Raw genomic sequence first — 24361 nt, 5'->3', positions numbered from 1 at the left:
CCCCTCACTCCCACTCATACTTCCCACATGTGGGATCCAGGCAAGCATGGTATTGCTATCTTGTCTCCAGTCTAGAAGAACTCGTTATCTACAACCTGTCAGGACTCTCACAAGGAACATAAAACACCCATCTGGTTCCCTCCTCTGACGTTTTCAGCTAGGCCTGGATGTTGCATATTTCTAGCACCACTATCACTCTCCAAAAGCCTGCTTCAGGCATGGAGCACCTCACTGCCCATTTGGTGCCTCGTCATTTCTGTCACACAGGATCATGCAGCACAGCAGCTGGGTGTGTGCTGCTGTCATGGCCCCATGCTCCAAGGGATCTCACAAGCAAATGCATTCCCAGATGTCATTGCTTGCTGCAAAATGGTCACATCTCAAGCCCAGGGATGGGAGATCTTTGAGGTGTCTCAACTAGAAAACCTACTTTTTCTGGAACATCTTGTGCCACAAAAGGTGCTAAAAGCATACACTTCTTTGATAGGATGCTACTCTAGCAGAATAGCAAAAGCAAGCTGCTTAGATATTTGTAGCATAAAACTAAGGATAAGTAAATTCTGGTTTAAACTGCATTTTTTTTTTTGTCTGCTTGTTATCCTCCCAGTGCTGTACCTCCTTTTTTTGCCTTGATGTCCCTCTTTCTTTTTGTAAGCAGATAGTCATGAATACCCCAGAGGGCACTGCCTGCTCCTTTTGCTGGCTGGCTCAAGCCTCTGGGCACATTCCCACGCAAGCCCTGGGAAGTCTGGTGTTCTTCTGGTCTCTTTGAAAAGGGGTCAATCCTACAATACTCTTCTGATAACCCCAATCATGTCAATAAGCCTGTTTGTGTGATTAAGTATAACACATAAGGATGCTCAGGGATTTGGTGCATCAAGAATCTTTGCAGCTTTAAAAGAGGAAAAGGGTGGTTTGGCCTTTGGTGGAGCTTGGAGGATTTTGTTTCCCTTATGCCTTATAGCTTGGCATTTTGTCAGAGCATTCTGCTCACTAGCATTCCCATGACACATGAACATGCTCAAAGAAAAATTTCCTGTGAGAAATCAATGGGCTTCATTAAATTTTCAAAGTTTAGAGCTGTGATCCTTTTTGCCCCTCTCCACGGGCAGCTGGCTCTGCCAGATTCTGATTGCTTATGTGAACATTTGATAAATCTCACTGTGGACTACATTTGCTCTTTCACCCAAGCAGTTATCACACACATTTCCCTAACACTTTAAAATTATGCCTGCCAAACATTTTCTGATGTAAAGTTAAAAGTCATCTATTACTGAAGTGATTTTTCAGCCCTCATGGGCATGTTTTTCTTTCCTTTTTTTTTTTTTTTTTCTTGTGTAGTTCAGATAGTTTCAAGCTCTTTTAAAAAGGCTGCCAAGGGTCAGTTTCAAAATATATATATATTTTTAATTTTCTGTGCCCTAAAAATATGTTGGTACTATTCTTTTTTTATACATCTCCTTTTAAAGTTGAAGTCAAGTGAACATAATGCAGACTTACTGCCAAGGCCACAGAAAACTTAGTACAAAACTGGAGATTGCTTCTTCCTCTCCCATGCAGGTCTTAGTCCTGCACTTACATCAATCAGGAAGGACACTTTCCCCATTGACTTCAGTTAACCATGGCCAAATAGGCCCCATACCACTGTGCCAAGGTTGATGACACTCTTTCTGAAGTGACCTTTGCTGTCTACAGTGGCACTTGTGCCTGCTGTGTTCCCGAGACATCCAAACCAGGGACGTGGCTTGAAGGGTGCACAGCTCCCACCCAGCTGCCACACCAGCTCTCAAGGAAGGGAAGCAGGCTCTTGCCCAGAGCAGAGCTGGGATGGGATGGATCAGACATCCAGATTTGAAACACTTCCAAGGCCCCCACGCTAAATTGGACCTGTGTGGATTTGTTTGCAGCTTTGCAGTGCAGTGATTTGTTGGTGTTTATGGATGACCTCTACATGCAAGCCATTTGTTCGTATTCAGATCCTTGCATTTTCCCCCCTTTTCACCTCTTGTATGGATCATACTCCTGCCTCCAGTGTGTGAGCAGAAGGCAAGATGTCACTTCTTTCCTTCCCTGATCCTCTCGTTTCCTCCCTTCTCAATGCTCTTGGCATTTTCCTTTAAATGCCTCTTTTCTTCCTCTAAGTTCCAGAACTGTGCATGGTTTTTGAAACTGATTAAAGCAGTTTGTCCTACCATGGCAGGGAGATGCTAAAAGAAAGCATGTATGTCTCTTGGTTTTAAACCAGGATTTTTCTCAGTTTCTTCTTTAGCAAACATGGTTAAACAGGATCATGATGTAAAAAAAAATCAAAACGACTCCTCCCTTCCTGGAGAGCACCAGCCTGATAACACATCCAGCTTTTTTTGAAAACTCTGCTAGTGCCCTTGAACTTACTGAAGCATGCTGCAGCATCAAAGGGTCTGACCAGCCTCAATTTTGCCATTTCCCTTCAAAGGGCCTTGGCAGGACCTTTATTTGAAATTGCCTTTGCTGCTTGTTTGAGTCACAGCTGCATTTCATGCAGTATCTAGAAGTGTAGCGACTTGGGTCTGGGCCAGTCTTAAATAAAGAACCTAATGCAAATATCCCTCACCCCAGTAAAACACAAGAAACACAAAACATCATACAAAGCCTTCTAGGGTGGAGATAGAAATCTAATAGCTAGCTAACACTTAAACTGCACTGCAATTAAAACATAATCCTTTAAATTTCCTGGATTTGAAGGGAGGAGAGGGTTGGAAAGAGGTACAGAGAAGGAAACGAGTCAGAAATGAAGACATTACAATCCTTAGCCTCAACATGGAACTACTTAAGCATACCATAATTGCATCACAGAAGGTATGCATACCCCGAAACCAAAAAGGAAGCAGGAAGGCAAGAGAAAACAAACACAGTATGATGAACCAAACAGGTAACCTTTGGGAAAAGGAAATCTAGTCCTGGCTAACCTGAAAGAGAGGAACATAAAGTGGCAAGGAAAAATGAAAGATGGAAAACAGAAGGACTGAGAGGAAATTTCAAGTGTAAACAGACACATTTCTGCAAACAAATGAGATATATAAATATCTGAAAGAGAATTAGTGGATTTGCTAGATCAAAGGGCAATTTAAAATGACAAGGGTATCGCAGAGACTCCATTATATCCTCCCATCAGTCTTTACCGGTCGGAAATACATTCACCATCCACATATTTTATTTAATTACTAAAGATGGGGACCTGTCAAGCATTGAGGTACCAGAAGAGAAACTGTAGGACTGACATGCTAAAGTACAAACCTTCCAGAGCAGATGGTGTCAATCAAGGCTGATATCTGTTAGGAAAACCATGCAAGTTTCCCTTAAAAATAGACTAGTCTGCTATACCAAATCAATAGAACATGGCATGTATTTTACTTTAAAATCAAGATCATCTCAGCCACAAGAAAAATAAAGGTTGAAATATAAGTTACTGAGTTATAAAATCTGCACATAAGCTTAATGCTAAGTATGACTGATCCAGTAACAGAAAAGCATATCTTTTTTAGCTTCCTAGAAAAGCCTTCTCAGTGAAGCCATGGATTATGCAGAACCATTTAATACAAATTTTAGAGGAAATTTCAGAATGTCTTTGATAACTTTTCTCACAAGGTGCTGTTAAGAACATCTAGCAGCCATGAAGTGAGATGCAAAATTCTGCCCTAGCATTTGTTTTACAAAAGAAAAACACTGGAGAAACGAAGAGTGAAAGGTTATCAAGGAAGGAAGTAGAATACCCACAGATAGATCCTAGGGGTGGTCTTTAAAACTTTGAAGAGTTATCAGACCAATAACCTGGGACATTTGGAGGTAACAACATTGTCAAAATTGTCTACCCCCTTGGTTACCCAGAGCAAGACAAGACTGAAAACCTTGGGGACCAAAATACAGTTATGTGAAGAGGAAGACAGGATTAATTTTGTTGCTTTGCTGACACAGAAAGTGACAAATGTGAGAAGAAATATTCTGAGTTCTCTGCATACATTCTCAGGTTATGAGAAACCTCTTAAAGCCTTATTTTACGTGTCACATGAAAGCAGAGCAGCAGTGGAAGGGGCAGAGACCGTGGCACTCGGTGCTCACAGAGCTGCAGAGGCTCCAAGCGGCGCCAGGACCCAGAGGGCAGTGAGATGGGGCTCCTGTAACACAGCCAGGCTCCTTGCCTGTGCTCAGGGGCCAGCGCAAGCCTCTGACCTGAATGAACTGGTCTGGTCACCCTGTTGTACAAAGGTTAGAGTAAACACAGAAGGGACCCAGACTGCACAAAAACCACAGAGGTGTGTAAAGTCACCACCTGGCTGTGCAAGAGCTGATTTGTTCAGAGAAAAGACTGAGAATATGATAAAGGTAGGTGATACAATGAACACAGTTGAGAAATTATATATTTCAATTTACTCTTTTATGATATTAGGAAAAGGTTTTGTGTGACAGTGTTAGTTTGTAACAAAGAAACTGGTGTTATTCCTGGAAGACTTTTCTAAATTTCTGAATTTCTTTTTCTATATTTTCTAAATTTCTGCCCAGAACTGACTGCAACAGCACTCCTGCTATTTCCATGTGTGTTTCCCTGTCTCTGCAAACTGAAACAGCCAGGGCGATGTTCTCACAAAGATCAGAAATACAATAAAATATAAAGCCAGCAAGTCTAAAGCTGGTAAGAGGAATTATATTTTGATACCAAATGGAAACTCCCTGGTGCAGGATGTAACTGGCAGCAGATACCATTCAGCTCAGCATGGGCTGGCACAGTAAGGTTCACCCGGGCTGGTCCTTGGGAGAGAGACAGCAGAGCAAAGACTTGTCCCCTGCAACAAAGTTGTGATCCATTTTTAAGGAGAGCTGTACTGGTCCCTTCATATTTTTTGTCCATAAAAAATACTAAATTTTGTAATTCAAAGGTTCCTTTCACTGTTCTTGTGTATTTTCAGTCCCTTATTCCTGCTGTGGTCATGTTCTGCTGCAAAATTACTATCAAAAAATGTTTGGTTTAGTATGGGTTATTGGAAATTTTGTCAGTCCTGGGGTGGGCAAGAAAGAAATGGAGAGATACTTGAATAAGGGGAAAATATAGTTTATGGAAATTAATAGAACATGATTAAAGCACAGAATAAACTCCTTTCATCTCACAGCAAATAAAATATTTGTGGGATGTCAGGATTATGAGTTTCTTGTGAAAGACAAGAGTTCAAAATACTCCTATTTGTAACTTTGCGGCTAGTGGCACTTCAGGATCTGAGTATCACCAGAAGAAATTATAGAGAGGGAAATAATTTAGAGAAGAAACGAAAAGTTTATTATGACACAAATCACAGTGGAGAAATGGAAGATTAATTTTGTTCCAACATACAGTACATGCTTTAGTCTGCAAGCTAAGAAATAATAATATAAAACTTCTCTGCCTAACCTGATCTACAAATAAAATCAATTTAATTCTTCCACCTTTCCCTGGCAGTAAAGAGTGACAGTATAGGTAAAATTTAGGTGACTTGAGGATGATACTATTGCCAACGCTGATATTTTTTTTTTTTTTTTTTTTTTTTTTTTTTTTTTTTTTTTATTTAGCTAAAAAAAAAAGAAGGAAGGTCACATCTTGGTCCTTTTTAATTAGAGCCCCCAGTGGATACTTCTGTTCTTGCTCCTAGGGAGTATAAGAAACTGCATTTGAAAGCCCAGTATTTGACTTCTGTTTTTGTCTAATGGGACTGATAATCTTAGGTGCAAAGTTGCTAACCTGTGAGAGTGCCAAGATGCCAGACTTTACAGGGGCCACCAGAAAATAGGAAACATTCAATATGTGATGAACTTCCCACAAACTCTTTTACAGAGATTCCTAGGGTAACCTATTGCTGTGTGTACGTGACAAGGAGAAGGGAGGAAAGAGAACAGCCAGATCACAGTTTTCTGTTCTCAAGGGCAGGTTGCGTAATCTCCGTAAGTGGGTGCACATCTTTAAATATATTCTGAGTATTAATGAATTTGGCATTCATGTCTGCCAGCCACAAAATAGCAATCTGCAAGCTGCTCCAAGCATCCCTCTCTGTGCCAGGGTTTCTGTGGAGGTGGTCAGAACCTCAAAGGATTACACTCCGGACAAAACCTGCTATATTTAGCTATGCATAGGGAGTTTCCCTGTTTCCTTGGTTTTCTATTACATTTGCAAATAAATGTTCTGATGAAGGCATTAATAAATGCTGTCAATAACTTCATCCGTCCAAACTGATCACAAAGCAGGGTAAAACTGATTGCTGGATAGAAAGCGCGACTAAGTCCCGGTAGACTGGCAAACAGAACAGCAGGAGTCACAGTCCTAAGGCAAAGAAATTAATACCAGGGTCTGTCCAGAAGTTAAAAACGTGCAGGTGGAGCATTCCCTTGTCACACATGGAGGAGGAAAGGGTTGCTTGATACACCATGCATTTATGAAAGGTTTTCGGCAGGCAGTTAAACAGAGGGAAGTGTTTTTGTGCTCTGGGTGAAACGAGAGAAACAAATTCCCAAAAATCACAGATTTACCTATAGAGAGGCAGCCAGGGAAGTTGTGGATGTGTTTCCACTCTGCTCAGGAGAACCTCTCTTTTGCTATGAGCAGATGACACCAAAAGTTAATTTAAAACAATGATTATTTGAATAGAATAACCACAAAGCAAGACAGTGATAGTAATGATAATGGCCATCTCTTCCATTACATTTTTTTATCAGCAGATTTCAAAGTTTATAACAGAAGAGGTATTTAACTTTGGATGTGTTTTACAGAAAGGGATACTGCTGCACAGAAGATGGAGTGACCTATCCAGATTCAGCCAGGAGGCATTTGGCTGAGTCAGGAATAGAAACCAGAGTGCCAGCCTAATGGGGAAGGCTTCCTAAAACAACGTAGAACCAAGGTGAAATGATAGCAAAGTCTCCGCATTTCAGCAGTGAGAAGCACCAGCTGCTTTATTCACCATTTCTTTAGAATATCAGTACACACTTTTTTTTTTTTTTAAAAAAAAAAACAAACAAACACGAGTATTTAATTAATTACTGAGCTGGTTCTGCAGTTCCTCTACAGGATGAAAACAAACACTTAAACAAGCCTCTCCTGCCAACCCCACCCAACACTTACTCAGTTACAACAGATGGATGAGCGCCACAGACCAGATGTCAAAATGATACCAAATTTGACACTGCACAAGAAACTGTAGCACGCTGCAGAAAAGAACCGCTCCCACAGTAACATTATTTAAATACCAGATTGCACTGATCCCTGTTAGAAGTGATGTGCACAGAACCCAGACAGCAAAGCCTGTGGTTACTGCCACAAACTCCTGAAATCTTTCCATCTTTTTGAATAGTCTTGCCTAAATTTTGTCATCTTCTAAGGGTGAGAAGCTTTGTGGAAAAAGGATATAGAAATACCTGGCTGGAGTCCAAGAGGGATGGGATGACTGTTTCCTCTCCTTGGAGCAGCTTTGATTACACCTGCTTTTGTAGTGCCTAGTAAATAGGGGCATTCAAGTTGCTCCTTTTTGCCCTTGGACACTGGCCTTGAAGGACAGGTGATCACTCTTTTGAGAGATTGCCTGTTCCTGAAAAGTAAAGAGATTCGGAGGTAACGTGGACAGGGACATATGTTTGTGAAGAAGGTTTAAAGCTTTGACATTTACAAAGGTGGCAGCTTCATTCATATGTTTTCTATAATGTTGTACCAATTGACTACTTTAAGACTGAAGCCGTGTACCTTTCTGAGCAAATCTGAAGGCCTTGCAGGTTGGATAGATAGCCCAGCATTCTTGGGCTTTCCAAAGAGATTGGTCACATGCTGTGTCTGTAGCATGGCACGATAACCTGAGCCAGGTGAGTTCCCCTGGAGCTCTGGAGCATCGTAGTTAGTACAGCACAGTTCAGATGAAAGAGGTGCTGTTGCAAGCCTAGTTTGACTTCACACAGAGCAATAACCTTTGGAAACAGAAACTTGTACAGTGGGACTGGTACACTCTTCCCAGACAGTCCTGCCATAGCCTCAGCAGTCCAGGAAGGAAATATGTACACAGCAGTTGTCTGACAATAAAAGTTCTATCAAAACTGAAAACTGGAATTTTTCAGTTTTGATGAAATTCTGATGGGGAAGTGGTTTCGCAGTTAAACTGAGTGTACAGATGATCTAGAAATGCCTAAAGTCTGCTGAATGGAACAACTACATAGGACAACCTGAACACCTGGAAAATGTGTGAGAGATCCTTCCCTCAGAACTGTGAGTGGTTTTCTTTTTGTCCTAACGGGGATTTTAAACCTCAGAAATACCTTTTCCCAAAGATGGAACTGTTGCACTCTCCCCATGCGGGAAGAAGTATTTTGCATACAGGAAAGGAATTCCAGGGAGATCATGGCTAAACCGTCTACTAATTTTAAGTTGGAGCTGATGAGCGTCTATCTTTTTCAGAACAGTTAGCATTTTTGTAGCATTCTTCTCCAGTTGTATGCAATGAGTGCTTAGCTCTTTCACAAATGAGATCTCAAGTGATTCAAGTCAGGTGCCCACAGCATAAAAAAGAGGCTTTTGGTGCCCACTTTGGTTTGGTCTAAGTGACTAGTCCAGTATATTAACATAGGAACTTTGTGGCAGAGCCAGGGATAGAATCAAAGGCTGTATCTTCAGCTCCAGGCAAATCTGCAGACAAACTGTCAGACTACAGATGCCTATTCAATGAATTCCATCCATCCTGGGCATTGAATGAGTCAAAGGCCCTGTGAAAAAAAAAAAAAAAAAGAGGATGTGATTAGATCATTAAGTGCAAAAGAAAATGTGGCAGTAGGAAAAGAAGCATAGCCATGCTGGCTTTAACCTAACTAGAGGGGAAATAGTTTTATTGTAGATGGGTCGCTATAGAAGATTCCAGTGCTGGGTGACTTGCATTAATGCCACACCCCTAGTTTGCTGAGTGAACTTACCATGTTCTCTTTGGTGCCCACAAACTCTCAGCAACATGAGAGAGTCAGGATCCATCCTCAGATAAGAGCTTACTGATGTTCCTGCTGCCTTATCATGTTGTTCTTATTTGCTGCATGTGCATGGGATCACACAAGGCAGTCATGACCTGAAATACCAAGGCACTACGTGTGAAATAATGGCTGGTCCTTGGCAGTTAAGTCAGGAATTATACACATTTTCAATATTCTGTAGGATTTTTGCTTCTTACCACTATGTAGTCTTAAAGAATATAATCTTTTTCAAAATCCCTACAGTACATCCGTGTATCCCTGCATTTTAGAGAATTGATATTATGTCCATAAGGCACAGGAGTTAATCCGTGTTAATCATTAACTGACTCCAGTACAATAGCATGTGAACACAAATTCTTTGTGGATATTGGACCTCATTACTGTGTTCCCACTGGAGCAGCGACCTCACCATTTCAGCTTGTATTGTGTTAGTGCTGTCTAATACTGTGGAAATGGAGATACCAGGGGTTTTAAAACATGGCTATTTGAATTCTGTGTGCTTTAGTAGAGATTTTTTGTCACACGATTTTGTAAGAGAAAAATTTGTACCATGTCACTCTAGTTCCTAAGATGGAAAGCAGCCTCCATGATATGTCCAGGATCAAAGAAGTGATGCCCACTTGTAGCTGCACAGCCCTTGCGTGGTGGTGTTCTCATCAGAAAGGTGGCTTGCGTAGGTCATCTTCGCATCAGTGCAACTGTGACAATGGTAATGAGACTCTATCAGTACAGTTGTTGGTCAAAATAAAATGAGAACTCCTCCATTAATGAGTCACATTAGTAAAACTGTCAAGGGTAGACAAGTCCTGAAATGGTAAAGGAAACCTAGTAACAGAGAATGGAAGGGACTTGGGAGGTCTTTCAGAATTCTGTAGTTGGTCATTTTGTGTTAGTTGATTAGCGGATTGCTGTAATTTCTTGTAGTAAATATTTGCTTTGTGACAGTTATATTTGATGAAGTGTTGGAGAGAATAAAGGAAAGTAAAGAATAGCACCAGGCATTGCATATCAGTTCTCTGGGTCCTGGTGGTACAAGTTGAAAGAGGGGGCAGAGAAGAAGGGATGGTCTGAAAATAAACAGGAGGAAGAAAAAAAAAGTGGAAGTTTGAGGCAGAAGAGAACAAATCAAGGAGTTACTTGACAGCTGAGCTAAGTGAGAAGTGCCAGATACGTGTCTGTAGACTGCTCCACGTTCTCAGTGGAGCCCCCAAGCAAAGGTGCAAATCAAAGTTTCAAATGTATTCCATCAATGCACTTTCCATCCCACAGTCTGTCCCCAGAGCCAGTTATCTACCCCCAGACATGCAACAGCCTTTCAGGAGCCCTGGTAGATGGCAAGGGGAGGGAGCATCTGAGGCCATGGTTTCTGTGTTTGAGAAGACTAATTTCCCTTCATTTAAGGATTTATCTTTTTCACAGTTCTAAGGATGACTGCTCAAATGTTCCTAATCGTGTGTGTGCTTGCCTGATGGGAAACGTGCAAGAGCATTTGGGGACCGTGGCTTTGGTACATGGCAAATGGCAATTAAGAGAACAAGATCTGCCTCTGGCAAATTAACCTCACACAGAATTCTAGAGGGTTTTTTTCACTGGTTTTGTACTGAAGTGACTTTATTTGCTGAAATGCAGAAAACTGAGGTTATAATTTCAAAATGTGCGTGGGGATAGAGTCCTTCCCTGCCACGTGCACTTATTTTTCAGTCCTTTCCTACTCCTATTTGCCTAGGCATTGGCCTCCATCCTTTCGTATGTATTGCCTCTGATGTCTGACTCATTATGGCAACAAAGTATTGATGCCAGGCCCAGAAGCAGTACTTAAAAACCTGCTATTCTCTCTCTTTTGAGCTCAAAGTTAACCCAGTTTGTGGCAAATGAAAGAAATGCAAACATTTGGCACCTTGTCCATGCATCAGTTTGGAAACATAGGACTTTTCTCCTCTGCTTTTCTGAGTCTCTTTCTATTTGACTAGGCTGTCATAAAGACCACTAACTCTAGGGTGTGGAGTTTAATGCTTTGAAAGGAAATGACTGGTTTATTGCATTCTTTCTTGGATTGCCAAGCCTCTTCCCTCACCTCCCAGTATATTTCCCAGTACCTCATATCCAGGAATGAAGACATTCTCGGATTTCAAAGGGAGAAACAGTCATCCTTAGCCCTTATGTTTGGGATAGAGTGGATGTTGAATGGATAGGGCAGTGGGAGAAAAGGAAGGCAGAACAGGACTTGAAAACAAATGCAATCTGAAAACTCAGAACCAGAAGTTAAGTGAATACTCCTAAACACACTGTTTAAAAAATAATCAAGGGTTTTTTTCTCTTTCTTCATGCTTTGTTTGGGAACATCTTGTGGTCATGAATACTTGAGATTGTCAAGGATTGGGCACTGTTATACCCAAAAACTTGGAAGGACACATGGCTGAAAGCACAGAGATTCTCCTGCACATGGTTAGGTAGATGGGTACTGCAGACTGCTGCAGTGCTTGGTGCCACCTTGAGGAGCATCATAGTTGTTTTGTGCCATATGTCAAGGTGAGGAGTTGGAACCTCCTGAGGAGGCAGGCAGGGTTATACAAAAATGGAGGAACTTGGAGAAAGAGGGGGGGGATCACTGTGTCTTTCCCACAGATATTAGCACTGTCTGTTCAGCTGTTGGTATGCCCCCATAGGAACAACGGAGCATCCCGGGCTTCTCCTGGAGAAGTGTGGGAAGTCATCCATCCTGAGATACAATCACAGCTCAGAATGGAAGGGGTTTTTCTCTTCTCCTGCTTTGAAGCTAACAGGCATGCAGTTTTTTCCTGCCAGTTTTCAAGGGATTGCAAAGGAGAAGAGACAAAGCAGGAGGAGATAGTAAAAGAGATGTTCTGGGTAGCTTTGCATATCAGCTCAGTGTATTATCTGCTCCACCTTTCCCTGTCTTTTATCTTCCCAATCCCCACTAATAGAAATCTAGGAAACAGTTAAGGCAGCTGGGCACGTACTTCTGCTCATTCCCAAAGGAAGACTAGGTGGTGGAGGAGAGGGTATGGGAGAAAGAACATGGTGATTTGGAGAGAGTGAAGGACAGATGAGAAGAGGAAGCATTGTCTGAGCTGGGACTGATGTGCAGCATTTCTGTTACCTGGGTATGATGCACAAAGGAGAGGGGAGAAACTAGAGAGTCTCTTGTAGAAGAGTGACAGGCCCAGGACATTATCAGCCAGTTTTACCAGCATGGTACTCAGCTGCCAAAAGTGGCATCAAAGGAGGAAAAGCGGAAGTGACCTAAAATAAAGTTATCCACAGTTGGTTTTAAGCAGAGTGAACAAAGAGAAACTAGTACATTTTGTAACCCGTTGGGGCTTGCGAAAAAGGCAAATGCGAGAAACCTTGGTGTGTCTTAAAACCAGACGTTCACTTTCAGCCACCTTTGGGATGAAGTGATGCTGTCTGCCAGTGGCAACACTTGCATGACCTTTGCAAGACATGTGTTGCTTGGGACAACTGTCTAGAGTCCTTATCAGTGTCCCAGGAGAAATCCTCTCTTGCCTCTGAAGGTACAGAAAATTTACTTAGTCTTTGCTTGTGACTCCAGCAGTTTGACTTGAGAGAAGGTTGCTGGAAGTTTTTAACAGAGCTGACCTGAGGTTCTAGCAACACAAAAGCTGCTGAGGGCAGCAGATTGCCTTGAGGAACAAATCAGCTCTAGCCCCAATTCTATGTCACCTGTGCCAGAGCCCTAGAAAATGCTGCTCCTGCAGCTGCCTTCACCAAGGGAGAGTCACTGCTGGGAGGGAAAAGAGTCAAGATCCCACCTCTTATCAGCTGTGGGCTGAAAGAAGTCTGGTTCTACAGCTCCCTTTTTCTGGCTCTGTGACATCTGTCCCATCCCTTTTCTATGTCAGATGTGCTCTGGCCCTGGACCCTGTCCACTGCTGCTTCTTCACTAGGACAGCAGAGTTCAAATTGAGTTGTGCTACTGAGAAGTGTTCACCTGTTCTGGGTATAGAGCTCATGAACATGTTTATATGTGCCCAAGGATCATAGATGGATCAGGGCTATGGGAATGCTCCCACCGTGACTCTTTCTATCCACTGGGATTTCTGATGGGAAGAAGCTGCAGACAGCCAGACCACATCTTCTTCTATTAAATGCTCCTCTCAGCAAAGTATAGGATGAATTGCACACAGTTTGGCAACAGGACGGCTTTAGGGCTATAAAGGTTCAGATAATTGCCAACAGACTTAAGGGGTATGCAGGGATTGTTGGAGGAGAACGCAACCTGAGTGGGAGTAATTTCAGAACCATTTCATATTCTCTTGTAGTCCAACTCTAGCCTCCCACCTTTTCCTGTTATTCACCATCATTCCAGCTTATTTTCCTCGGTTAGCCCATCCCATCCCTGATATCCTGATAACCAGCTCTTCTCTGATACAGCTGTGACAGCAGTTCAAAAGGAACAAGACAAGACTCTAATGGAGGAAATAGCCATCTGTTTGGTCTAGATTTCTGGGGGGGTGTTTGTGGTCATTATTCGAGAGGAATGCCCATGGTGAAATTGTACTTCTATTTGTTATGACCTTGTAAGTCATCATGTGTCAGACTTGTTGTCATGAGTCCAAGATGAGCTCCCCCTGATGTTGCTGGTTTTGAAAACATGGTAGGATTTCTAGAGTTCCTGCTCTCTCCTAGAAAATCTTTGAGACTGAGCTGTTTATTAACAGGGAAACATTAAGGTCTCACATATATCATTAGGGCACAGCAGCAGTCTTGGCATCCTTGATGTTTAGTGAGAATGTCCTTTAAAAATCTAATAGTAAGTTGAATGATGGTTGACTACACAGAACAAGGGGACTTCCTATTTCTTCCATGAGGAAACAAAGCCAAATATGTGATGCAGATTATTCTACCGGAAAGTCTTCAGCTCTTGTGCCCAGATTACTAATATTTTCCCCCAAGGTGTATACAGCTTGCAGCGAGTACAAACAGTGTGGCATGGATCACCACAAACTCTCAGATGACTGCAAACAGCTGAGACTGAATTCGCCTTTCCCCGGTCTATTTACTAAGCCTTAGCCTGTTGGCAGATTCAACAGAGTCAACCCAGACTGTGTCAAACTCTTCATGGTAGGATGCAAAAGGAAACGTGCAACCAGTGGTCTTAGATTCAGGGTGTTCTCTGTTCTTACTTTTGGGGTGCTTCTTGAAGTACTTTGCAGTATTAGGTGCTTTGTAACAATAGATGATTTCCACATGACAAATGTGTCGTCTTCATTATCTAGCCAAGTGTCTTCAAACTGGTTATACCAATGCAATTACTCCCCATTTTTGCTACTGTTCTGTTGATTCAGTGACATTTTAGATACACTTGAGGGAAAAGATCCTCCTTTAGCACTGTGTAAAATTCTTGTGGCATCCAAGACAGAAGTTTTATTAACTGTATTTGGGTTTTTTTTCCTTATTTATATTAGTTTATTTTCAGTTTAGGTGATTTTTTGTTTTGGTTTGGGTTTTTTTATTCCGGTTTAAAACATATCCAAAGTTGTAGAACATTCACTACATTTTTTGGTTGTTTCATGTCTTTGTGCAAAGCAGAAGAAATTGAGAGGAATGGTTCTCTCTCTCTGAGGTTAAAATGAAGGATAAACCTTTCATATGGACAAGTGCTAGCTTGCCTACTGCCTATTCAAATAATCATTTATGCATAGGACTTTGAGAAACTACTCTAGGGCCAGTATTTACCACCTTTCATTCAAAAATATATTATTACTGATATACTATGTGGAGGAGACCTGCCTAATACAAATATCACAGTGCTTATTATGATGAAAAATGTTGTCTGACTTCTCTGAAGCTTTCAGGGGGTGAAAACTCCTCTTACTTTTTTATTTCAAAATTTTCCTATTGACCAGCAGATAAAAAAGTAAAAATACTATAAGCTTGCAGTATGACTCCACTAACATATCCAAAAATATTGAAAAAAATATTGATTTGGTTTAGGTATATTTGTTGTTTTAACAACGGTCACCCAACTCTAGATAAAGCCTAAGAGACAGGATAGCCCTTCAGAGACCGTGCGCAAAACCAGCATTCAGCAGCCCGTCCCTCGGGTGGGCTTCCAAGCAGGACAGTGAAGGGGGGCAGTGGCATTTGTCCATGCCGTTAGGGAGAACCTTTATGAAAGGTCAGAGTTTGTGGTCAGAAGGCATGAAGAAATGGCGACCTGATAGAGTTCCCCAACTTAGAGGTGGTTGTGTAGCTTCTCTGTATTACTGGTACTACTGCTGAGAGCTGAAATGCAACACGACTTCCCAAAATAGTACCAGGCTTCTTGGGCCTCCCAGAGCTTAAGAGCCAGGCAGAGAGGCACCCATGCAAGGGGCAAACTTCTCGTTCTGTTGGGCAGCCAAAAAGCCTCTGGGCTTGTACTCTCCATACAACACTATTTCAGCAGCACCAGTAGGTGAGGTTGATTATAAAAATCCTGGGTGGACAGGTTAGTCCATGAGTGACCCACCACACGTTTCTGCCATCATGTATCATCAGAATCATTTTCCTGTAAGATTTTGGATGTGGCCAATGCCAGGAAGCACAGAGGGCAGGTTCAAGCAGTTTTCCTGTCCATGGGTGCTAATTAGTGCTGTTGATCTCAGTGGTACATCACAGTTTTTCTAGTTTATTCAGCAGCATGTGGGGTTCTCTCTACCTGGTCCTGATTAGCCCAGGCACTAGTGGCCAAACTGGAATTCAGAAAACAAAATCCTGTCCTTCCCTGTTTGGTATCTGACAAGTTAATTTGAAGTGATGGGTTAACAAATTGAATCTAGAACTTCCTTTCAAATACAGTGCCCATCCCAAAAACATTACAAATTAATCCAGATACTTTGATCCCTTTAGCTTCACAGACAAAGCTCTTGTAATTCTGCCTCTCCACTTTATGTATGACTGAGTTTCCTAAGTTCTTAAACACCGTACTTTCTGATGGAACAAAACTAGTTCTTAGAGAATACTGCTAAACATTTTAGTGTAAGCCAAGCCCAGTATATCACGGAACAAAAGAAAAGCTTTAAAATTTGGGAACTCCAGTTAAAATAGAAGAACTAAGCTGATTAAATGCTGTATCTAGAGTTGGACAGAACAAACGAACTGTAACTAGCTGAAAATGCAGTGAAATAGCAGGAGGTTTTGGTAGCAGTATCCTGAAAGTCACATCTAGCTAGTTTTACAGGGGGAAAAAAATGTGGTACAGAGTATGCAAAACACAGAAAAGATGTATTTTCCTTCACTCTTCTACCAGTGTGCCAGAAAGACCGAAGGTCAGGTTTTCAGAAGAACGCTATGTTCACTAACTCTAATTTAATTATCTACATAAGCAGCCATGTTTGCAAATGGCTAAGCACCAAGCAGCTCCCATGGAAACCATATCAGGTGCAAGCGTGTTTAAAAGTACAGCTGCCTTAAATACCTATACAACAGTTTTTAAATGCAGAGACCTAATAATCAGAACAAAGTTACTAGTTCTGAGAACACAAAGAAATCTGGATATGAATTTCTTGAAGTAGTTCCTTGTGATTCTTTGGCTCTTCTAAACATACTGCCACAGAGGTGGCAAAAATGGCTTGTGTAGGATTTGTGTGGTGATTTTCTTATAAAGAAATCTTGAGGGGAAAAGAAGTCAGTAATTTAGAGACTTGTCCAGAAAACCAAGTTACCGGCTCAGTTCTCAAAGTCAAGTTTATCTGAGAAATCCCAGGAGTGCCAACCACCAATCTTCCGAATAAGAAGCCTGTCTTAAAAATCACGGGCATTTCTTCTTCCTAAAATTTAAAAACTGTGGTTCTCCACCTGATTTTCAGGATTTTACAGAGCAGTAATTCAAAGTTTCAAACTTGTCTTCCAAATTTTCAACCCCTCCATTCCAGCATATGGAGGGGGAAACTCCAAACCCACAAAGTTTAATGAGGCTGTGAGATTTGGCAACCCTGCTATCAAGATGTTACTGTCAAGGCTAAATCTGTAGGAATGACTTTGAAATAAAGGCCCTATTATCTCTCACCAGCTCTTCAAACTATCCATCCCCCAAGAAACTTCGCAATTGGAATAGGATGCCGGGCTGTTTGGAAAGAGATTAAATTGTTCACAGCTGCCTGGGAATTAACAAATTTCCTCCTCTTTACGGTGGAATGCAGTATATTTCTGAGCCAGGTGGAGGATACCATGTGAGGTTCTTGTAGGACCTGGAGTTGGCACAGAGAACAACATTTTCAAGTCTGCACATATATCAGAGTTACCAGGGCTCAATAATAATTTTCTGGCAGATTAGTCCTGCCCTACAGCAGGTTTCTGTGATCACTAAAGCCAGAATGAAAGCAATGGGTCTGGATTTCACACTTTACATCCTTCCACACTGAAGCTTTGATTTTAAAAACGGCTTTTTTTCTTTTGACACCAATCAGCAAGAACGAGTCTGACAATACACAGGTAAGCAGCAGAGTAAACTGTAGAGACAGGCCCATAACAGGCTAAGTGACACACTCATAACTTGGAGGAAATTATTCAGAATAACTTGATAAACCTTTGCCAAGATTGCTAATGGAGAGATCACGCACTGCAAATTGCAAATGTGACCTTGTTTTGTCCAAGGCGAAAGAAGAGCTTACGATTTTTTTTCTTGCTTATTCTAACAATGCTCATTGATCCTAAAACCCAGGGTCTTTACTAGCAAATAACAGTTCAGTCCATGAATGTGCAATGTGATGGCTCTGAGGGGTTTTTAAATTATTTTTATTTATTTAATGACACCTTCATTTCTGTGAAAAGGAACTGAATTTTAGCCTTGACCTTCAAATAGGGAAGCTTTTAATCAAGCCCAGCTTAGTCTTTCATGGATAGAAAAAGGCAAGGCTATTCAAAGCAAGGTACAACTCAGGGATAGACAAAAAAGTTTTGCACTTAAGCAGCTGTAGATATGGCGGTTTTTTACATGCCAAACTCTAACAAAATACTGATGCTTACCAGCTGTTAGAAGGTATTTTTAATGTGTTTTAGTATTACCTGATACTGAAAAAACAGGAGAGGTGCATCCAATGCATCCAGTCTTTTTCACTAAACTTTGTAAGCTTTCTTTACTTTGTCTCTGATTCATTTCAGTTTCCTCCTTTTCTCTCTGTAACTTAAAATACAACAAAATACAGGTGCAAACTGCAACGAGACCTTTCAGGCCTCTTTTACTTCATAGTCTCTGGCTTCAAGCCTCAAATGAAAGTGCTGACAATATCCTGAAGATTTTCCCCCAGTTTTTATCTGAAATCACATACACTAGCAACATTTAGTTTGTGAATGTGCTTTAGCATAAAGGACCAGTCGAATCAAAATCAGCATACTTTTTTTTTTTTTAAATCTATTAATACTCTGTCACATGTTCTACCACTTTTTCCTTGATATGAATCAAATCATGCTCTGCTAAAGGACGTGACAGGGGCTGGTGGTAAACATGCTACACTTTTTTATCCCTGTACTCTTCTTCCATATGACCTATGAATTTATTCCCTTCTACTCAAATGCTGCATTACAAGTTAGTGCAATCTGAGATGCAAAATTTATTTAAGTAGTTTCTGTGTGTTTGGATCTCACATGATAACTATAGATGCTTTAGCATCTCACACATTGAAAAGGGAATGTGGCATTCTATTATTAGGGCCAGAAAACACAACGATTTTAAAGATGGTTTAAAAGAAAATAGGTGCAAAATTTGCACAGATCAGATTTGCAAACATGTCAAATACAATGGGGGAGAATGAAGGGAGGGCATACAAAAATTAGAGAGTTGTGTTTAATTGTAAGTTACTGTTTCAGCAGCAGAAAAGTGGTTCTGGGTGACAACCTGAGAGGATCTCTGACACTGTTTAACAGTATGGTTACACTCTCTGTGGGCTTTGTTTGAACTCACCCAGTTTTAAAGTTGCTTAAATTGGGTTTGTGTCAACCCAGCTGAGATAACTCAATTGAGAAAAGAAAATCCAAGTAGACAGGCCATTGGTGCTGGGGTTTTTGCTACATAAATACCTGAAAAGGAATTTCCAAATTCACTATGACACAGACATAATACTGCTGGAAAAGGGGAATAATCAGTTTATTTCAGTCACTAAGTCAAAACAAAAGTATATTGACAGTGAATTCGTGGTATAAAGAGGCATTAAAGCCACTAGCCGACGGTCAGAGGAAGATTCCCTTTTCCAGGCTGTGCTGAAGGCCAGCTGTTGCCCTGTCCCTTGAGGACCCCCAGCTCTGAGAAAAGCCTGGCGTGAATAAGTTTGTGGGATGTAAAGCCCTACTTCTGGCCCTGCGCAGGAACCAGCGTGCCTTGTGGCAACACAGAAACTTTGGGTCACACAATGGGGATGGAAAAAGTAAACAAGATAGAATCCATACAGTACAGAAACAAGATGGAAAGTGTGTTGTGTACAACAGAGTCTCATTACATTACATCTTTATGTGTTAAATTGTAAGGACTCAGGGTTTTTTCTCCCCCTTTTCTTATCAGAATATTTAAGGAGCCTTCTCAGCCAAACCCTGTTTTCATAAACCCCTCTCTGCATTTCTAGAGTTCATCCATCCCAGTGTGACTTCCAACCTGAGCTTTTAGTTCTAAATAAATTTTTATTGAAAGATTATGAAACGAAAGTAGGATTTCAAGAACTCCATATCCAATACAGCATTAATTTATGCTTTATTATATAGTACTAAAAACACTGTATAAGGTGAAAACTTGTACTTACACAGACCTACAACACCTATAAACAAGGCTTTGTGGTTTCACAGGGATCTGTCTTTGGAGGTTCCTTTCTCAAGTTACTGGCTCAGTCCTTCTAAATTTCCCTCACCTCCATGTAGAATTTATGGACCCATTTGAGAAGGACTAAAACTGACTTAAATTATCAGCCTGGATGGAAAGAGCTCTTTCTCTCCATGGAAGATAAACGTTATGCCACTAACATGCCAGGTTGCCTGGTGTCAGTAGTTCATAGAAACGACTGGACAACTGCTGGAGCACCTATAACCAGCTACTGTTGTGCCCCACAGAACAGTCAATTTGTTTCAAGTGCCCTCATCACCGCAGAAGCAAAGACAAAACATAAACTGAAACACAGCTAAATAAAACATTAATATAGCTCCTGGCAATTTACCTCCAGCACATTTTAAAAGACCCTTAAAACCTTTATGCAGTGCAATGCAATTTATTACCTGTCTCTCCAAGCTGTCTGACAACGTAGCTCTTCTATATTTTTGGAAGCAAAAATGCTCCAGCTGCCTGTCACTGAAAATAATGATGATTCACGAAGTCTTGACTTTTAATTTGCCAAGCACTAAAACCGTGCTTTCTTACAAAGATGATGACTCAGGGGTTTTCTGGTTTGTTTTGAAAAAGGAGTAATCGGGAAACAAATCATGGCCTCAGCAACAAAAATATTGCTTTTGTAAAAGAAAAAAAAAAGTCAAGTGAATAACGGCAAATACCTGCGGGAAAAAAAAATACGAGCGTACTTTGGAAATATGCTTTCGATTGACACCATGGAACTTTGTGAGGGGGCTGGTTTGATGCTGCCTTCACATTTCACAACGTGTCGGTAGTAGCTGGTGCTTTGATATGTGCAACTACCACTAACATTTCATAATATGACAATCTAAGAGGTGAAGTAGCTTTTGTATTTTAAAATTCATTAAGAACAGCTGCAACTTAGTGCTGATGGATGCATCATTACTTTCCTAAATCAATGTCTCCTTTGTTGAGTTACATAAAGCCTTTTCATCACCATGCAGACAGGAGACACTAATCTAAAAAAGAAAATTTTAAAATAAAAGAGATTTAAAATCTATCATAGCACATTATATATCAGCATCAGCTGTCCCTAGTATCAAGAAGTAATGAAAAAACTAGAAATATCATATACACAAGTAAAAGAGTAAAATAAAAATGGAATTAGCATTTTGAAGTGACAGTTCTGAAATGCTAAAAAAGCTTATCTCAAAACTGCATGACTCTGGGTGGGAGAAGGATTTCTAGGACATGCTTTTTCCCTGAGTGAATATTCCAAGAGTCCCAAGTGTTATTTGCCTTCTAGTTCTGTAGTGTCAATATGTATTTCTCATACCCATTTCCACTTAGCCTGCTTCTACAGCAAAAATATCTTGCATTTAGAAAATATATTAACACATTTTAAGAACGTGTTTATTGCATTTAAACTAACAATAAAAGTGTACATGGAACAAAAGCTGTTTTCTTAAAAAGATGCCATGTGGTCAGCCTTAGGGCTAACCAACAAGCTTGTTTTAGGCACTGGTTTTTAAAATCTTTTCTGAATGCCTAGACTGGATCTTGGGGAGCAAACAAGCACAGTGGATTTTTCTTTCCTTCTTGGCTTTTGGGGGATATTCCAGTTTAGTTTCTCATGAAACTTCATGATGAAACACCTACTAAGAAATACCAAACCAGAAAGGCTTAGGGGCTGTAAGTGAAATAACCACTTACAGGGGCTACAGGAGAAATAGCCTGTGTCAGTCTAAAGGAGAATAAGGCTGCAGAGAGCTTTAGCACAATAGTCAGATTGTCAGAGAGCATGGCTCTAGCAAGCTCTGTGCTTGCCAGGAGCAAGACCGGAGGCCGGGGGGAAGAGTAGTGAGAAAAAGAAGTGAGGAAAAGCCTGAATCTATTTGGTAATGTGGTTTCAAGCATTACCTTTATTGTAAACCAACTGACTCGTGGAGAAGGGTTTTTTGTTTTGGTTTTTAACCTGGCATGCTAATTATGTGGCCTATGAACTGATCTCCAGGTATACCCAAGGAAGGATAATCCGGTCTAGCATTGCAACCTTAGTGGGGCAGGTGTGTTATTAGTGTTCTGTGGGTATTACATCTTCTTTACTGACAGCAGTAATAAAACATATTCTCCAAGTGTGGACAGGACCTATATTAGAATCAGCCTCAAACCTTGAGTCCTAGGGGAGAATGCTCTCTATGCCTGTGCGGAGCTCTCGGCAGGATAAAACTCTGATTAGTGACGTGGAGGGTGGAGTGGATGTAAGTTTAATGTTATTACACCAACTTGCATTAGACAACCTTGTGCAACTCTGGCAGTTTCAGAATGCAATTCGATTACCTTGTCTAACCTGAGAGCTTGAACGGTAGGATTTAAACTTTTGGAATACAACTGGCTAGGCTAAATCTCATCTTTAGGAATGTAGACAGATAGGTAAGTTAACATATATATATATATATATATATATATGCGATTAACCTATATATGTGTATATACACATGCACACACATATATGCATATAGGTTATACAGGTATATATACACCTTATGCGGATGTCTTTCTAGTTATGGGCACCTGCAGCACTCTAAACACCTCACTTGCTACTCTCTGAATTCCCCGTGGCTGCTGAAGTGCTTCCAATTGATGTGTGTAATATGGATGCTCCATATACATTTTCCCCCTCAAACCTTACTGCAAGTTCTTTATGTCCTTTATACTTACTATTAGTATACTGGGCTCCATATTCATCTCCAAGTCTGTCAACATAGTTCACCTCCTGTAATCAGGAAATGGTGATTAAATGAACATCCAAGTACAGAAGCTGTCAACCTGGTGTTCGTCTTTTTTAAAGTTAAAAAAACCAAATGTTCAATTACCTTTTACACTCCTGTGGCTCTGAAAAGCTCCTCTTAAAAAAAGAAAGTGGCTTCATCTCTTCTACAGTCTTAAGACAGGATTAAGCTCAAAGGTCAATGCCAATTATGTCATTTTTAGCATTTATGGGAAGAATAAGGAAAAAAAGATCTCCATCGAGAAGCTTATCTGGGGCATTTAGATTTTAACCACAACAAGGTCTTCTTGCTTTTGGCTCTGTTTCTGTATCTGGTCCATCATTGGAAGATCTTTGAGACTTTGTTTCAGGACTGGGTTGCAGATAGCATATGATAGGAAAAAAAAAACAAACAACAAAACAACAAACAAACCCAAACCTTATTCTCTTTATGTGCATAGGAAAAAAATGTCTAGAAAAAAAAAATATATATATATGCCATCAACCTAAGAGGGAGCATAATCTGCTCTCGAACTACAGAGTGAGCACAACTTTAGCACATGCAACAACTTTGACCTCTGTATAATTACTCGAGGTTTACATCAATGTAACAGTGCTGGGTTTCTTTCCAATTATTTTCTGGGAGTAGCAGGCTCTCTTCCTGGAATGCTTATGTGTTTCAAATTGGCCTAATTTGTTCAACAAGTTGTGCATCCCTTCTCTGGGATCCCACGATTGCCTGGACTGGACGGACAGTGAGAGCTGGGGCTGGCCCGGACGCCCCGTCGGTGGCCGCAGGCCTCTGTCCCAGGGCCAGCCCCGGGGTTCGGCGCTGCCCGACACCGGCACCGAGCCCCCCCCCCGTACCCCCTAGGCAACCACCACAGCGGGGCCCCGCGCTGAGCAATTGCCTACGGATGAGTAAGCAGCAAATGTGGTAACTCAGGCCAGCAGCTCTGCAATTAAGGCTATAATTTTAGGTGTAGCCAGTAGTCATAATGAATATTTATTTCAACGTACCAAATAAGAGAAAATGCCTAGCAAGGTGGCTTGGGGAGGCGTCGGGGGTAGTTTGCGTTGTGTTGTGCGGGTGCTACTGTCGGGGAGCTGGTGAGACACGGCCGCCTCATCCCCTCCTGTCCTGGCGCGGGTGGGACAGGCTCCCTCGCCCGCGGTGCGGGGCCGCAGGGCTTGTGTCCCCCCCTTCCTCTGCCCGAGCCCAGCCCCGCAGAGGACCCTTCCCGGGGAAGGAAGAGTAAGGAGGGTGCAGCGAGGCGGCTGCCCGCCGCGCCGCTGGGTACGGCTTCCCCGGGAAGAGACGGGGGGAGGCGCGGAGCCGGCGGAGGGCAGGGCCGATGCTCCGCGGCCCCCCCCCGGCCTCCTCGGGGGCTCCCTTCTGAGAAATCCCCCGCAGGGCGGCCCCGCTGGGTCCGGGTCTGAACCCCCGCGCTCTCTGGTGTGGGCTGCGGGAGTCACCTCGGGTTTTGCCCCGTCGCTGCAGGGGGCAGCTGAAGAAGAAGGCGGGTTCGCTGTGAGGCAGCGGCGGCACGGGGGGCCCAGGTCCCTCCGGCTGCCCTAAGCCCTGCCGCCCCAGCGAGCCAGAGGGCGGCCCGGGGCGCGCGTCAGCCCCGAGTCCTTATTTCTCCCTCGCCGGGGTTCCCGCAAGCCAAGCGAGCGCCGCGGCTACCAACCGGCTGTTGCCGGGCGGACTCCGAGCCGCACGGATGCAAAGCCCTCGGCGTCCGTCTCCTCCCGAGACCCTCGACCAAAATCCAGGCGCCCGCCTAAAGGCTGTCTCT

The 24361-nt window shown here is 42.0% G+C and overlaps 1 protein-coding gene across 2 annotated transcripts in view; it reads left to right on the top strand.

Moving 5' to 3' along the window:
* The window catches only part of KCTD1 (potassium channel tetramerization domain containing 1), a 99184-nt gene that overhangs the window by 7961 nt on the left and 66862 nt on the right, over positions 1-24361 (top strand). Inside the window, exon 1 of one of the 2 annotated variants that reach the window (XM_026843123.1) lies at positions 23913-24352. The exons of the other annotated variant lie outside the window; for it this stretch is intronic. Within the exon in view, the coding sequence (XP_026698924.1) occupies positions 24287-24352 (66 nt within the window). The 5' untranslated portion in view covers positions 23913-24286. Of the gene's footprint in view, positions 1-23912; positions 24353-24361 lie in introns of those variants that run through there. 2 annotated transcript variants of the gene reach the window in all.

Source organism: Athene cunicularia (genome assembly GCF_003259725.1).
Source record: "Athene cunicularia isolate RWA chromosome 2 unlocalized genomic scaffold, athCun1 chr2_part1, whole genome shotgun sequence".
NCBI classification, from domain to species: domain Eukaryota; kingdom Metazoa; phylum Chordata; class Aves; order Strigiformes; family Strigidae; genus Athene; species Athene cunicularia.
Note: the sequence above shows the minus strand (reverse complement) of the source record. Positions and strands in the feature narration are given on the sequence as shown.